At 43.1% G+C, this 16119-nt stretch overlaps 1 protein-coding gene across 1 annotated transcript in view; it reads left to right on the top strand.

Moving 5' to 3' along the window:
• Positions 1–14689, top strand: part of LOC138981823 (uncharacterized) — a 22391-nt gene extending 7702 nt beyond the window's left edge. Inside the window, exons 2-8 of the mRNA XM_070354900.1 lie at positions 3092–3322; positions 6350–6567; positions 7474–7675; positions 10164–10322; positions 11194–11262; positions 12766–12841; positions 13365–14689. Coding sequence (XP_070211001.1) covers positions 3092–3322; positions 6350–6567; positions 7474–7675; positions 10164–10322; positions 11194–11262; positions 12766–12841; positions 13365–14247 — 1838 coding nt within the window. The 3' untranslated portion in view covers positions 14248–14689. The remainder of the gene's footprint in view (positions 1–3091; positions 3323–6349; positions 6568–7473; positions 7676–10163; positions 10323–11193; positions 11263–12765; positions 12842–13364) is intronic.
• The last annotated feature ends 1430 nt before the right edge of the window (positions 14690–16119 follow it).

Raw genomic sequence — 16119 nt, forward strand, 5'->3', positions numbered from 1 at the left:
CGGAATTGCTGCATTCGCGGAGTCGGCAACATGTTTGTCCATTTCGCGTAATCGGCAAAACGCTGCCTATTAAGTGAAATCGGCAGCGTTTTGCCGAAAATGCGGAATGGCTTCTAAAATTTGCCCATTTCGCAAAAACGACAGCCAGTCTGTTACTTGTTGTGTCACCAGAAAATTGCATTAACATTGCTTTACCTCCCTACCATGTTTTTGTATGGTCCAAGTTGTTCTGTGTCGAGCATAACTCCGGAAATGCACGAAAACTACACTTTCTGCAATAACTTGCCATAACTTATCGATTATTGCAATATCTATTCATTCGAGTATCCAGTTGTCTAAGTGTGACGATATCCCAGGCATTTGAGAACTTTAAAACAAAAAAGTGGCTGCCGATTTGGCAAAATGGGCAAATTTTAGAAGCCTTTCCGCGTTTTCGGCAAAAATGTTGCCGATTCCGCGAAGTCGGCAATTACGTGAATTCGGCACGACATATATATATGTATATACGTCCTGACTACTTCCTGTGCAGAGTTGAATTTGTTTTACGAATTAATTGCAAAATTGTCAATGGAGGCTTTAAAGAATTTGATGTACAAAAACAAAACAAAAAAACAACCACAACAACAACATTGTACAGAAGGCATCCAGCCTGTTGAATGTTGGTATGTGACCAAGTACAGGGATGGCCTTACACCCGGCCCGGAAAACCCTAATGTAAAAGCCTGGCCATAATCTAGGATGGTGATCCGAATCATTTTCACGGGAAGGAATGTGCTTTCGAACATTCTTCAGCCCGGAACCCAAGTACAAATCGAAAACCGAAAATAACACAATAATTGGTCGGTAAAGACTTCTTTGCACCAGCAAAAAATCTAAAAGAGGAGAAGACTTCGCATGCAAAGTAAAAATGCTGTCTTTCAACAAGATTTCGTCCGAGTTCAAATAGTGCCAAGAGCATGGACCGCTCCGCTCTAAAACAACATATTCCGAGAGTTTGACATCACCATCAACATTACACATGCCATTCCTCTCTGGGCCTGATAACAGAAACTCTGGAAGGGAAACGACCATCTTATGGTTTTTTTACACGTCAATTTGTAGCCAGAGATGCAGGCTTAATTATCAGCCTCTTGAATTTTCCCACCCTGTGTATCCGTGTCTTATCGGTGTGGGAGAGATAGCCCGGCTTCATCCAAGTTGTTTGTGGGTGTTGGGTTTTTCTCGCTGTGCAAGTTTAATATGGAGAGCTTCGGTCTCCGTCTGTGTTGTGTGCCTGTTAGTGTGCTCATCTTTATTTTTTGCTTTATTTTGTTTTTATCTGTTTGGAGTCCCACCGCATCCTTTCCATACCCCCAACCCCCTTCCGTAGTTTGTGTGTGAGTGTGTGTGTGTGTGAGTGTGTGTGTGTGTGTGTGTGCGTGCGTGCGCGGTCGTGTGCGTGTGTTTGTGCGTGCGTACTTGCGCATATATGTGTGTGCGTGTGTTTTTATATATATGTGTGTGAGTGTGTGTGTGTGTGTGTGTGTGTGTGTGTGCGCGCGCGTGCGCGGTCGTGTGCGTGTGTTCGTGCGTGCGTACTTGCGCATATGTGTGTATGTGTGTGTGCGTGTGTGTGCGTGTGTGTGTGTGTGTGTTTTGTGTGTGTGTGTGTGTGTGTGTGTATAATTATAAGCGTGTGTGTGTGTGTGTGTGTGTGTGTGTGTGTGTGTGTGTGTGTGTGTGTTGGAACGTTTTTTCCTGTGGGCAACATGTTTCCAGAAGCGTAAGAGTACACACAGATTACATAAGCACACAAACCGAATCATTCACAAAGGAAACGTACGAGGTTGTTATACTAATTGCGCGCCTAATCAATGAACGCTAATTAGCAAATTATAAGGTATTTGCTTACACTCATCATAGTGATCGTGATGCCCAAGGAACGCCAAGGTCCCTCAATTTGGCCCAGCTGACAGAAGTCAATGCTCATGTTTACCATTTTTTCTCTCCAAACTGCCTGTCACAAAATAGCCAGCCTGTCCGTGATACCGTTTCGATCGCACCTGATAGTTCTTGGTATCAAAATAAATCTACTGCTTTGTCATTTTTTCTTAGTTTGATTGGTTTCTGCTCATTGGCCGGTTTTTGAGTTTTGCTATTATTCGTGAATTTTGGTTGAATGAGATACGATACCGATACCGGCACAGCCCATCGTTGACCTTACAAGAACTTTTGCACCGAGACAAACTTCTTTCGCGAAACTCTGTAATTTCCCCAAGACACACACATAAGAAGTGACTGAATTGTATCGTGACGCATCTGACATCTGTTTTAACTTTGTTTTGCTTTTGACGTCAGCATTTTCACTCTCATTTTTAGTAAGGGTCAAAAAGAGACGTCTCGGTTTGTTTGGTCGATGTAGTATCTCATTATACCACCCAGTGAAAAACACAGCAACAGCAAACTTATTTAACACTATTTCAAACCATGTGAAGCTTACGCCAAAATACACCAAAATATGCTACTGCCCATGAAGCTCAACACTACAATTATGTGCGAGTGTTGTTTTTTTGTTGTTTTTTTTAATTCTCTTTTTGTGGAGTTTTTTTTTTTTACATGTATATACTGTACATTTCAGGACATCACTTAAACAAAGGGACAGAAACATACAGCAGAAGAACACTTGAACAATTACAACATACATATGGGGTGGGAGGATGGGTGGGGGAGGGGGGGATGTTCAGGGCTTGGTGGTCGCAGTATCAACAGGATTTAAGAAAGAACAAACCTAAGGGTTACATCAAAACATGCATATACAGGCGCCAATCCTTGTAAAATTTATCTACTGTATTATTCACAACTGCGTTGTACTTTTCACAAATACATCTTTGCTTAAAATTTCTACTAAATGTCTGAAAATGAAGTGCGAGTGGTTTTACTGATTTTTGTCACGAAATAAAAAGAAGCTGATTTATTCGAAAATTACGAATACCATCCTGAAGAAGGCCGCGACAGGCTGCCGAACATTTGATTTAAGAATTTACCAACAGTGGTTTCTATTGTGTTTTCTTTTTGTTTTGAAAATTACGATTTTATTTTCCTTCTTTTTCAGACACTCCGGTGGAATGCAGAAAACAAATTTGCACAGAGCAGAATGTGACACTGACGTGTCCCTCTTCTCTGATACTGGTCACAAGTGTGACGTCATCAAACGGGGAGACAGATGACGTCATGCTGCGAAACGTCAAAATAGCGTGTATGGGCAAGAGAGCCTGTGACGCGAGCGTCGTGTGCAACAGTCAGCCCCGTGATACGAGGACTGTATCGTTCTTGTGTGTTCATGGTGAGTACTGGGTGAGGGTGGGGGGGGGGGGGGGAGGGGGGAGGGGGGGGAGGGGGCATTGTGATGCAAGGTTACATGTCCACTATAAAGACCATTGGGTCGATGAACTTGTGAATGCTTTTTATATTTAGTCAAGTTTTGACTAAATATTTTAACATCGAGGGGGAATCGAAACGAGGGTATGGTGTATGTGCGTCTGTCTGTGTGTGTGTGTGTGTAGAGCGATTCAGACTAAACTACTGGACCGATCTTTATGAAATTTGACATGAGAGTTCCTGGGTATGAAATCCCCGAACGTTTTTTTCATTTTTTTGATAAATGTCTTTGATGACGTCATATCCGGCTTTTCGTGAAAGTTGAGGCGGCACTGTCACGCCCTCATTTTTCAACCAAATTGGTTGAAATTTTGGTCAAGTAATCTTCGACGAAGCCCGGGGTTCGGTATTGCATTTCAGCTTGGTGGCTTAAAAATTAATTAATGACTTTGGTCATTAAAAATCTGAAAATTGTAAAAAAAAATAAAAATTTATAAAACGATCCAAATTTACGTTTATCTTATTCTCCATCATTTGCTGATTCCAAAAACATATAAATATGTTATATTCGGATTAAAAACAAGCTCTGAAAATTAAATATATAAAAATTATTATCAATTTTTTTTTTTTCGAAATCGTTTTAAAAACACTTTCATCTTATTCCTTGTCGGTTCCTGATTCCAAAAACATATAGATATGATATGTTTGGATTAAAAACACGCTCAGAAAGTTAAAACGAAGAGAGGTACAGAAAAGCGTGCTATGCAGCATAGCGTAACCACTACCCCGCTCTTCTTGTCAATTTCACTGCCTATGCCGTGAGCGGTGGACCACGAGTATACGGTCTTGCTGCGTTGCATTGCGTTCAGTTTCATTCTGTGAGTTCGACAGCTACTTGACTAAATATTGTATTTTCGCCTTACGCGACTTGTTTGTTTTGTTTTTTGTTACATTTACTCACTATTCTTGGTTTTTGTAAACTCTAAATGTTGGAGCGTTAACAATCATTCTGTCTTTTTTTTCCTTCAAATTTATGACGAATTAGAGGAAGTGCAGTTTGGGGGTAGGATTCACAACAGCTGTGATTTCGAGTCAAGGACACCGTGTCGGCTTCCAAGGCAGACGAGACTTAACGCAAAATGTCTGGAAAAAAACGAGTTAAAAAAAACACACCCATCCTTCTGTGTAAGCAATCATGTTCACCACCTCCGATCTGCCCAGACCTTGGCATAAGATCAGATCTACCTGCTTTTTGTTTGTAATGCGATAAGAGTGTGGTTCCACTTGGACACACACCAGGATAACCTCTGTGCAAAGTAAGCACTTTTTGCTGAATTAATTTCGCAGATCGACATATCTTTGACTTACGAAAATAATTCAGAAAAAAACACTCACGGTGCGCTGATTTAAGGAATGTGTGCAAATGAAGCGGGAGGAATTTCTTATCGCATGTACAGGCCTGAAGATCCGTAGTGGTGCACATGCTCACTAGCAGTATTTAGCTATACGTATTTCACAGGTAGAAAATGCATATTGGTGTACCCAAAAACACGGAACACAGATAGGAGACGGGATATATGTAGATCTTCAGTGCGACACAGAGTATAAGCATGTTTTTGGAAAGGTTATCGATATACTTTGTCAAAGAGCACGGCTTCTAAAGGTCAAAGCAAACAGGCGCAGTCGGGTCAAAGGCCAAAGGTCAAAGGGCAGAGTTCAGCAAGATGGAAGACACGATGGGAGACTGAAGTAGAGGCGGGTGCATGACTGTGAACAAAGGATACATGGAATTAATGTGTCCAGTGATAAGGCTGGGATATTCAGATACAATAGGTCAATCGAGTCCGCAAAGGTCAAACGATATCATTGCAAAGGATCATTGCATGCAATAAAGGAAAGGCAGAAGACTGACTGTATGGGTAGTATCTCTTAACAAGCACATATAACGCATCATAAATCATGTGCATTTTATTTTCCGTTTTAAAAATGTTGTGGTACAGAAAAATATAATATATAAACAGAGTGCTTACATAGCAGGGTGTACAATATATGCGCATTGTTCCACACCTAAAATCGATGTCTGTCTGTACCACAGATAACACGTTTCAAGCTCATTATGGTGTACAATAAGTAGATGTCGGCTCCGACGAGAGATACTTTGTACAATCATGTCACATAGATCAGTCGCTGATAGCAACAATAGTTTGTTCAGTAAATAAATAGGTTGTTCATAAAATAAACGGCAGTTAATGAGAACCGACACTGAATGAATAAACCAAGACGTCTGTTCTTGGCCCCCGCTTCCAAAGGGAATTATCTGACGTCAAAAGAGAAGCAAGCTTCAATAAGATTCCATAATGAGAACAATGGCGTCACGTAAAGTTCCGGCTGCCATCTTTGCATGTGTCCCAAGGAATATACAAAGAATTTCAAGAAAAAAAAATGTGTTTCGATGATTTCTTCATATCAGCAGCCGAATCTTACTCGAAAGGTCACCGCAAAGCTCTGCATGTGTCGGTACCGTAGGTAATTAAAGCCCCACTCCGCCTCAGCGGGCACCAGCGGTAAATGTTTAAACGAAAGGGTGTTTGTACTGTGTGTAAAACCCTGACAGTGTCTGTGGCCAGAAACTGATGGTTTACGGGAGGCGGAGGGTGGCTTTAAACAAACTTTACCAATGGATTTTCTGAAAAGTGGAACTGATATTTTGTTTCAACGCCCAGACTTACTGGAGAACTAGCGATGTACGGGTTCCCAGGAATGTCTTTGGTCAGACCGTGGAAGCTCTTCCCGCAGAACCTGTACTGCTGTGATCTACTTTCCATTGAGAATGCAACGGACTTGTTCACGGTGTTGTGTACAGTAAACAAGTAAAAAAAAAAAAAAGGTGTAAAAAAGAAAAATCTAACCTAGTTACTGATGTGTCCATTTTCGGTTAGGTGTTGTGTAGTGTCCATAAAGTACCAGACGAATCTGTACATCTCACTTACAGACTCACTAGAGGACAAGCGATGCACGGGTTCCGCGGTGAGACTGTGGGAGCCCGAGGGCTTCCTACAGAACCCCGACTACCCGGCGGCAGGGGAGTACACAGCGTGTCACTGGAGGATCGAACCCCGCTCCCCCCGCACCTCCGTACACCTGGTTCTACATGACCTGGCCTCGGCACGCCGCTCTCACGGCAGGTGTGACGGAGGACTGCACATATCGGTGAGTGTACAGGTGTACGGCATAGGAGAAACGTTTCATATTGAAAAGCCGATCAAAATGGACGATTTGTGGAAATACCTCCGTCGGGTTTGTATAGGCTGTGGAAGAGTGACCTTTTCTTGCAAAACCTCATACAAATATTGGATTGGTCAGCCATCACTGCAGCGAGGGCTTGGAAGGAAACACGTGCTTGTTCCAACGTGTTTCCGACAGACCATTTATTAGCTGGTGATTGGCCCCTCCAGAGAAAAGGTCACTCTCCCACAACGCATACAAACAAACCCGACGGAGTTATTTTTGGAATTCGTCTATTAAAGACATTACATTTGTTCAAACACGTGCAGTCCACAGGCATATGGCTGGCTTGAGTACAGTCAATACATTCAAACACAACAAAATACAAATTGCTCACCTAATTGTTTACACACACTCACAAGGCATCCAAGAAAAAGTTTGAAAGCGGTTGAACTGAGCAGATATATAATAAATGTGTCTTCAAATCTCCAACTCTACCATGCCAACAGAAAGAGTAAGAATAGATTTGGATTTATTTTTTATTTTTTTATTTTGAATGCATGTCTACAGTCACCTTGAAGCCCGAATTTGAAGCAGAATTCACTATGTTTGTGTCAATAATTCTGCAGAAAATGTACAGACTTTTGTTTCATCCTGACATCTTTTAAAAGAAATCAGTTTTAAATTCATACACTATAAAATAAATGATTTCTCATCAAGAAGAACCTCAGTCATTAAATGTCTTGGTGATATAAGATCATTAATTTGTTATCAATCTGTTCATTTTTTTTTTAATTCTTGTATCAAACAACTTATTGTTGTAGCGAACGTAGCAACCCATAACTTTGTTTGAAACCATGATCTAAATCATACCTTGCTTTCGATTTTCAGGCGTACAAGTGCGACACAGACAAGAGGTTCTACACGCGTCGTCTGTGTGCCAGTGACCACCACAGCAACAGGCCCGACCAGGCTGGAGATGGACAGGAGGACAACACTGACCAGATGAAGATCGTGTCTTGTGGGCCTGTGGACGTCAGACTGACCCCTGCAAGAGACTCGTACCCTCTGCGCTTCTGGCTGGGTTATTCGGGTGGGTGATACGCGGTGTTGGTGGTGGTTGGTTTAAACAAAATTGTATTCAGAATTTCTTCGCATGAAACAATTCAAAACATACAACTAGGACACGCACTCAAGCAAATGCTTATATTACGTGACCAGAAGAATGACTAAGTTACACACACATTTTCATAATGGTGGACATAACAAAAATAAACCAGAAGAACAAATTGAAAGAATAGTAAGTTAGTTAGTTAGTTGTTGATTTTTGGGTCCAGCGGACCATATAGGCCAAATCAGGACCACAATTGAAAGAATGGGGATGAGGAACAGAAGAATCTACAGAAGAAGTTGGTGGTTGTTGTTATGGTGGTGGGGTTTTGAGTGTCTGTTGACATTTCTTGGGGTATTGGTAATGAGAACTCTGGTTTTCATGTTCTTTTTATCTGTTTCATTGTGTTGTTGTTGTTGTTGTTGTTGTTGTTGTTGTTGTTTATTTGAAGGCACTGCCCTCCTCCTGTAAACGATTCGGCTCTCCATATCCAATCTGGCCATTTTTGTATTTGAAATGTTTTATTTTATTTTTTTACAATGATGGGATAAGGCTACCCCTTGACTTGCACACACACGGCGGCGAATCTGTTACACTAATGTACTTTGCTTATCTACGTAAACATTAACGACAGTGCGTAGTTTTACAACCAGGAAACTGATTAAGAAGAAAATCTGCAAACTCAAGACGACGTTACATTTGCTTACAACTAAGCGTGCGTTTAAAAGGGCAAAGGGAGCGGTGTGTATGTACGGGCAGAAGATGACTTTGGTCGGCCGACGTTTCCGGAAAATCGGCAACAAATCGGGTCAAGTGGAACAGTGGTTCGTCTCTTTGAGTCTCAACGGGTTTCCTGTTCCACCTTATCCACCGCGTGAAGTGGTACACACTTGATGAAGAAGGCGCCTGCAGACTTTTATTCTATATTTAAATTCGCTCATCTCACAGCTCATTTTTAGGTCAATTCTATTTTGCAGGAGTGGATCTCCAGACTTCTCAAATTCCAGCATCTCTCCGTTTCACGACCGTCGGTACAGTTGAGCACACGTGTTAATTAACACAGAATTGCAGGCAAAAAGGGTGAACGGCAACACTCAAACAAAGATGCAGGAGTTCTAAAATACTATGTCAAACAACTGAAACGAGTAAGGTAAGAGGAGATACATATTGCTCTTTCCAAGAAAATCGAATGCTGGTGTTTACGGAAATTAAGCAAATTAAAAAAGGCGGATTTAAAAGCGGATATTTCACTTTAAAACTCTTAAAATTGTCGTAACTTTCTAAATGTACAACGCCTTCCATGAAACCCGGAAAAATAGACTCATCAACCAAATAACACTTAAAGTAGCACGACGCTTTTTGTAAATAACCCGCTACTTTAAATTCGTCAGCACTTAAAGTGTCACTTGGAATACAAATAGTGGAGCATACTTCTCGGCCACCTCATTGCAATGTCCGTCGCTTCCATTGAGACAGATTAAGTCTCTGTCCTGGTACGTCGTATCCAATGTGCAATTTGCGTACTTTAAGAAAAGTAAGGATCGACATTGGTTGGGAGCGTCCATCTGAACTGGTAGGTCTCTTTTCGTTTTCCATTTTGAAGACCTGTTTTTATCATTTAGATTGTCTTCCTCCATGGTTGTGAAAAGTGTGTGATAGTCCCTTTACAATACATTTTACATGTCCCGAACCAAACAATAGAACTTCTTCGAAGGAAGAAATCGTTAATACAATTTGGGATACACTTAAAAATAGACAAAAGCACGGAGAGATTAAATCCTGAAATGAGATAATAAGAGCGACTCTTGTCAACACCGCATATTTGCTAAAGCAGTCCTGAGTGCTAGTTTGAAATGCGAAGCATCTACATTATCTGTATCAGTACGTGATATTGTGAACACCATCTGTATCAGTGACTATAAAGCGGTGAACAGCGGTGTGTGTATCGGTGATGAAGTGAAATTAGTAATCATTTAGTTAAAAGCCTGGCCAGGTGAGAAACAAATTGTGTTTGATTAATGACCAACAATAGAGGACAGTAAAAGGTTAATAACGCTCGCAAAGGACCATTCCGAATGTCTATGACTGAGGACCAAAGGACAAACAACTATGTACCTGTGAAAGACCTAAGCAGCTACCAGGCAGTTTGACGATTTAGACGATCTTAAGTTTAAAAGAGTTTTGACTAGAGAGTCAGAGACAGAGACAGGATGACTGTTGATTTTGAACGTCAAGACAATTTCTAATGCCGAAATTGTGATTGAAAGACAAAACCAACTGGATTCCTTATTTGGTCTTTCCGTCTGTCTGTTTGTCTGCCTGTCTGTTTAAGTATTTTATTTTACGGTGCCCTATCTATCTATCTGTCCATCTATCCATCTATCTATCCATCCATCCATCTATCCATCTATCTATCCATCCATCCATCTATCCAACCACCCATCCATCCATCCACCCATCTATCTTGCAGTGAAGGACAGTGTGAGATTGGAGCCTGTACATCGCAGCCTGTGGCATGCTGGACTTCTCTCTGTGTGTTCGGAGTCCAGCGTTACCCATACTGAGTACGGTGTGGTCGGCGGTCACTTGGGGTCGACACTCACCGCTACCATGACGACGTCCTATAACCGTGAGTATCATGCTGCAATAGCGAGGGGAAGGTTAAATGCAGGGAGCAGGTATTTAACTAAGCTAAATGGCAATGAAGTTCAAGTTCAATGACAGTGAGTTCTAAGTCAAACGACAACAATGTTTAATATTTCTGTGAGTGAATGCATTTCAATGAATATAGTTAAGGATCGAAGATTGGTGTCGTAGTGGCAGTTATCTGCTTTTAAGTCAGGTCCGGAAAATTGAGGAGGAGAGACAAGAAATGAGAAAGCGGCAAATTGGAATGTTGACATTTCTTTTTAGAACTGTGTACACCAATCAAAGCAGCTAGCATCAGTTTCATGCAGAATAATGCTAAAAAACACACCATTGTGACAAATTTAAATAAAAATCTTTTATCTGGCAGCAGCTAAAACGCACACCAACAGAGATATAGAGAGATACAGAGAGAGAGACAGACAGAGAGGGAGACAGAGAGACATAGAAAGACAGACAGACAGATGGACGGACAAACAGACAGGCGGACAGACAGACAGACGTACAGACAGACAGACAGACAGACAGACAGACGCACACACACACAGACAGAAACACACACAGACAGACAGACTGACACACAGACAGCTAGACAGACGGAGAGCGCGAGAAGGAACATATCCGGTACATTTCATTCAGCGTAGAGTGCTAGTTTCTAAATGCACTCTTGTTTCAACGGCAGTTGAATTGTAGAAGCCAAAGCAAAACAGAGAGAAAGTAGCAACAGTCAGCATGAATAAAATTGAACCATCAACACAGTTGTGTGTATCAACGACAATGTTTAGACAAATCCAGCAGTGTCAAGCTGGCGATCCTGGCACAACTAACAACACACCACTTCCGTTTTGCTGCAGAGTCTATGACGTCAGCTTCCGGCGTGTCGGATGACGGCGGATCCAGCGACCAGGAGAACACAATGACCAGTATGTGTAACAACATTGTGTGACGTCACTGTGTGAAGTGTCTTGACATTTTTGTGTTAAGTGCTGTCTTGTGAACTCTCTGACCCCAAGAGGCGTGCATTTTTGCTCTTGGGTTTAATGACGAGGTTTCGCAATTGTGTAATCGTGTGTGTCAGTGTATGTGCACAGGGGGGGTCTAGTATAAGTTTGCTTATGTAGGGGGTGAGAGTGATGGGTCGGTTCGTGTGTGTGTGTGTGTGTGTGTGTGTGTGTGTGTACGTGTGCCTGACTATATGCCGGTCTGTTTGCTTTCAAGAGGAACAAAAAGAGGGAGAGAGAGTGATAGTTGAGCGGGGGGGGGGGGGGGGGGGGAGTAGAGACCACGCTTGTTGGACTCTCTGTCTCTGAGTGTGTCTCTATATTGTGTGAACGTGATGTCTTCTGTCTTTCTGAATGTAAATACCCCGCAGACGTTTGTTTCTATGTCTCTCCTGTTGGTTCCTGTCTCTTTTCATCCCTCCGAATGACAGAGGGCCGCTCACAGGACAGACATTCGGAAGCATTTCATACCTTGAGGTTCAGACATTGTGAAATGACTAACCGGATATACATACATAAGGAGGCTTCGGTTATTATACTTTGAAATTGCGAATAATTGTCAACGTTCAAGTGCAGTACAATTGGAAGCGTACAAGAAATGTATGATACAGACTAGAGGTAGACAACCTTCGGAAGCACTTCATGGCTTCAGGATGTAGATGACATAAATATTATATTATTGTAATGTACCCCCGCTTTGCCTCTGGAACCTCTGTGGTGTTCTGTTCCTCGCGCGGTTTGATTATAATATAGCCTACTTTATGGAACAAAGACAAACTGATATTGCTTTGTCTTTCATGTTGATGGTGGCATGCATTTAGACAGGACAAGGCAGTCGTGCAGGGGCGGATTAGGGGGGGGGGGTGTTACAGGGGTTCCGGACCCCCCCCCCCTACCCGGCTGTCCAAAAAACCAAAACGATTCTGTCTGTGAAAAAAACACCAACAAACGAATCCTTCTCAGTATCATGTTTGTACAGTTTTAACTGCCACTCCTCTGCGACATGTCTTCCTTTTAACCATACTATATGGTGTCGGGAGCAGATATCATGGAAGATAAATTGACATTATTTAATACTAACTTTAACAGAAATAATGAGTGGCTGCTGACCATGATCAGTTGATCATGTTTAAAATCAAGATAAGCCACACATTGTTTATAAAATAGCTACCGACCCCTGGATCCCAGTTTGTAACCCCCCCCCCCCCCCCCCCTCCGGCTTAACTGCTCCGCCCCTGGTCGTGTGTGTGTGTGTGTGTGTGTGTGTGTGTATGTGTCAGTCTGTCTGTCTGTCTGTCTGTCTGTCCGAGTGTGTCTGTCTGTCTGTCCGAGTATGTGTATCTGACGTTATCCATGTATCTCGAGTCGTTTGGTCAACATGTCCTCATAACGTAATTCACGCTATACGATGACCGTGTATTTCAGTCCTGGTAGTACTGGTGTGTGTCATCGGTCTGATCGCCATCACACTGGCCATCCTTCTTATCATCGTCTGTATCAAGTAAGTAATGTACCGTCAAATGTTTATTACCTGGACTGACACAGTCCTCCCCTTGAATACCAAGTCTGGATGATGGGGGAGGGGGGGGGGGGGGGGGTATCCTGGATCCCCGGGAGCAAATGTACTTTTTTTCTGATACACAGACCCAAATGTTAATTTTAATTTTCTAACATGTGCGGGTGCAAGGCCCCCCAGACCCCCGCCTTGCCCGTCCCTGTATTCCTGCATCGTCATGCCTACCATCTCAGACCGCCCAGGATAGGGCCACTTGGGCGCACACAAAACTCTCAACATCTTGATCGCTGCCTTAACGGGGTGCCAATGTTTAGATGCATTCTTTTTTCTTTTTTTTTTTAAATATGTGTGCTCTCTCTCTCACTCTTTCTCTCTTTCGCGCACTCATGGTTTTATCGATAGTTAGAGCGCTCACGTCCTTCTGTTTTGAAGATCTCGTCTTCCTGAAGTTTCAATTGTCATTTTGAGTAACAGTTTGCCGTATCATTCTGTACTTTTGCTGTTCCAGACGACGACCCAAGGTGGAGCTGATAGAACACGTGTACGCCGTGCCGGGGGCGTGTCAGACTCTCAGCCACACCTACACGGGGGACAACCCCCCCGATCCCGGCCCCCGCCCCCGACTGGTGCAGCCGTACTGTGACGTGGCAGACGCCCGGCCCCCCGGGCAGCCCCTGCAACCCACCCCCGCCTCCCCCGCGTACGCTGAAGTGGAGGAAGTGTGTGACGTGGAACCGGACGAGAATAATTTGAGGCGATTTCACTTTCGTTCCCGTCCCAGCCGTCCATCAGTCTCCAGTACCAGCGGAAGCTCCGCCCACTATGAGGATATTTGCCCCGTGCCTATAACAGCTCCAGCGTATAAAAACAGCCTGGCTGCGAGCAAAAACAGCACTCTGCCGACTTACAAGACTCCGTCAAACAACAAAATGGCGGCCGTGGGTAGTTGTAACAGTCCCGCAGTGAAAAACAACGTCAGTGCAGGGAGTAATCATTATTCCACAACAGGGACCAGAGCGGGTAGACTAGCGCAGCCGGACAGTGTGAGTATTCCTTCAGCACGTGAAAAACATGTGTATGTGCACGTTGTCGATTCTGATGGAAACAGTGACACTGGCAAGAGCAAGCCGCAGACTTTGAATTCAAAGACACAGACGGACACAAGCGCCGCTGTGGCTCCGATTGTGGCAAGGTTCATCAACAACACGACCACTGACAGTAAACCCTCCGGATCGAAAGTAGCACCAAGGGGAACAACTGATACTCCATCTTCTCGCTTGTATCCCTTGCAAGAGGGAAGAGTTGCCTCTCTTGTGTCAACGCTCAATCGTACCAAAAAGGCCACGAAAATGGGAGAGAGTGTTAATGAACAGACCAAAGCTGTTTCTTGACAATTGGATGAAAAATGCAAGGTGCATGCGGTGCATCAAAGGTGTTATATAATGGGTCTCCTGGAAAAAAAGATATTGAACCCACTGGTAATTTATCTGCATTGATTAATCGTTTAAAAGTGACAGTGACACTGCTCCTGACACGTTGCTCTAAGGCTTGCATGCACATACAACATAAAACGGTCTACTGAAAACAAGGCGATAACTTAAGAGTGAAATGAATTGATTGTACACGAAAAAAGGGGACCAAAACTGTCCAAAGCCAAATTGCGTTTCTTGGTAGCATTAAGACCTTGCTTTCTCAGATTTACTGTTCATAATTTCTGTAAATTTACATCTATTTTCAGAAGAGCCTACTGGTTTTTTGTTTTTTTGTGGTTGTTTTTTTGGGGGAGGCTCTGATTTTCTAAGATTTCTTGAGTTTGCAATAAAGCAGGGAGGGGGGGGGGGGGGGGGGGGGGGCGGAGGATGGACCTGAAATTCGCAATTATTGGAGATAGATGACAAGCGGTGTTCATCATTAAAGGCACAGTCCTTCCACAGAAAACAGCTCGGCTTACTACCTCTCCAATCAGCTTTGACATGGGATAAGATTATTCCTCCACTTGGACATGCATCACAAATCAGCATCCTGACTGCTCCCTGTGGAGAGCGGGAACTTCTTAATGATCTGATTAGGCAGAGTGACAGTTGATGTCTCTTACGTGATTGATCCGTTAAAGCTGTGGTCCATTTATGACTATCCGGGGCTGCGAGGTTGAAAAGATAGGGATGAAAATCATGTACAGAATTCTGTACAGCAAACGCTACCCGAAACCCCACTTATACGGCGTGTATGACCTTGAGAGCTTCAGTCAACGCTTTTCAACCTCGTAGCCCCGGAAAGTCATAAATAGACCACAGCTTTAAAGGCAACAAGTCCACTGTGCGCAGAACGCAAGCATGTTGTTGATTTATGGTATGTGTTTAAGTGGAGGGATGGACTTGTCACATGTAAAAGCCTGGCCGGATCTTTGGACTCAGAGGGTGAGCCGAATCGTTTAAACAGGAAGGTACCGCAACACGGTGGCCTAGTGGTAAGGCGTCCGCCCAGTGAGCGGGAGGTCGTGGGTTCGAACCCCGGCCGGATCATACCTAAGACTTTAAAATTGGCAATCTAATGGCTGCTCCGCCTGGCGTCTGGCATTATGGGGTTAGTGCTAGGACTGGTTGGTCCGGTGTCAGAATAATGTGACTGGGTGAGACATGAAGCCTGTGCTGCGACTTCTGTCTTGTGTGTGGCGCACGTTAAATGTCAAAGCAGCACCGCCCTGATATCACCCTTCGTGGTGGACTGGGCGTTAAGCAAACAAACAAACAAAAACAAACAAACAGCTAGGAAGGTCTTTACCTTTACACATTTCGTCCCAAATCTGACCAGGCTTTTACACGGGATAAGGCAACCCCTCTACTAGGGCGCATACAGCAAATGAACAGCATGGGTGCTCTCTCTGCACAGTAGACTTATTTTGGTAATTTCGTAACAGTCACTAGTGTCTGTTTAAGACATTATTTCATGAAAATTTGCAGTCAAGAGGTTATTTAAAAAAAAAGTTTATGTGACCAAATGTTTGCAGAGTCGTAACCCAATTAAAATATGTTTTGATGATAAGCTGATCTGTTTGCAAGGGAAGGAGTGGGGCTTTAAACGGTGTATACTTAAAACATATTTGAACTCGACAATTAACTTGAAGACCGATTAGAAATCATTTAAGTAAGCTGGATATGTGTTTTATTTCACGTTTCAATGAACACTTAAGTTCATAATTTATGCGATATGTTCAAATAAAAATTTTCTTTGTACTTTGTGTGTGTGTGTGTGTGTGTGTGTGT

The sequence above is a fragment of the Littorina saxatilis genome, linkage group LG12 (assembly GCF_037325665.1).
Source record: "Littorina saxatilis isolate snail1 linkage group LG12, US_GU_Lsax_2.0, whole genome shotgun sequence".
NCBI lineage: Eukaryota > Metazoa > Mollusca > Gastropoda > Littorinimorpha > Littorinidae > Littorina > Littorina saxatilis.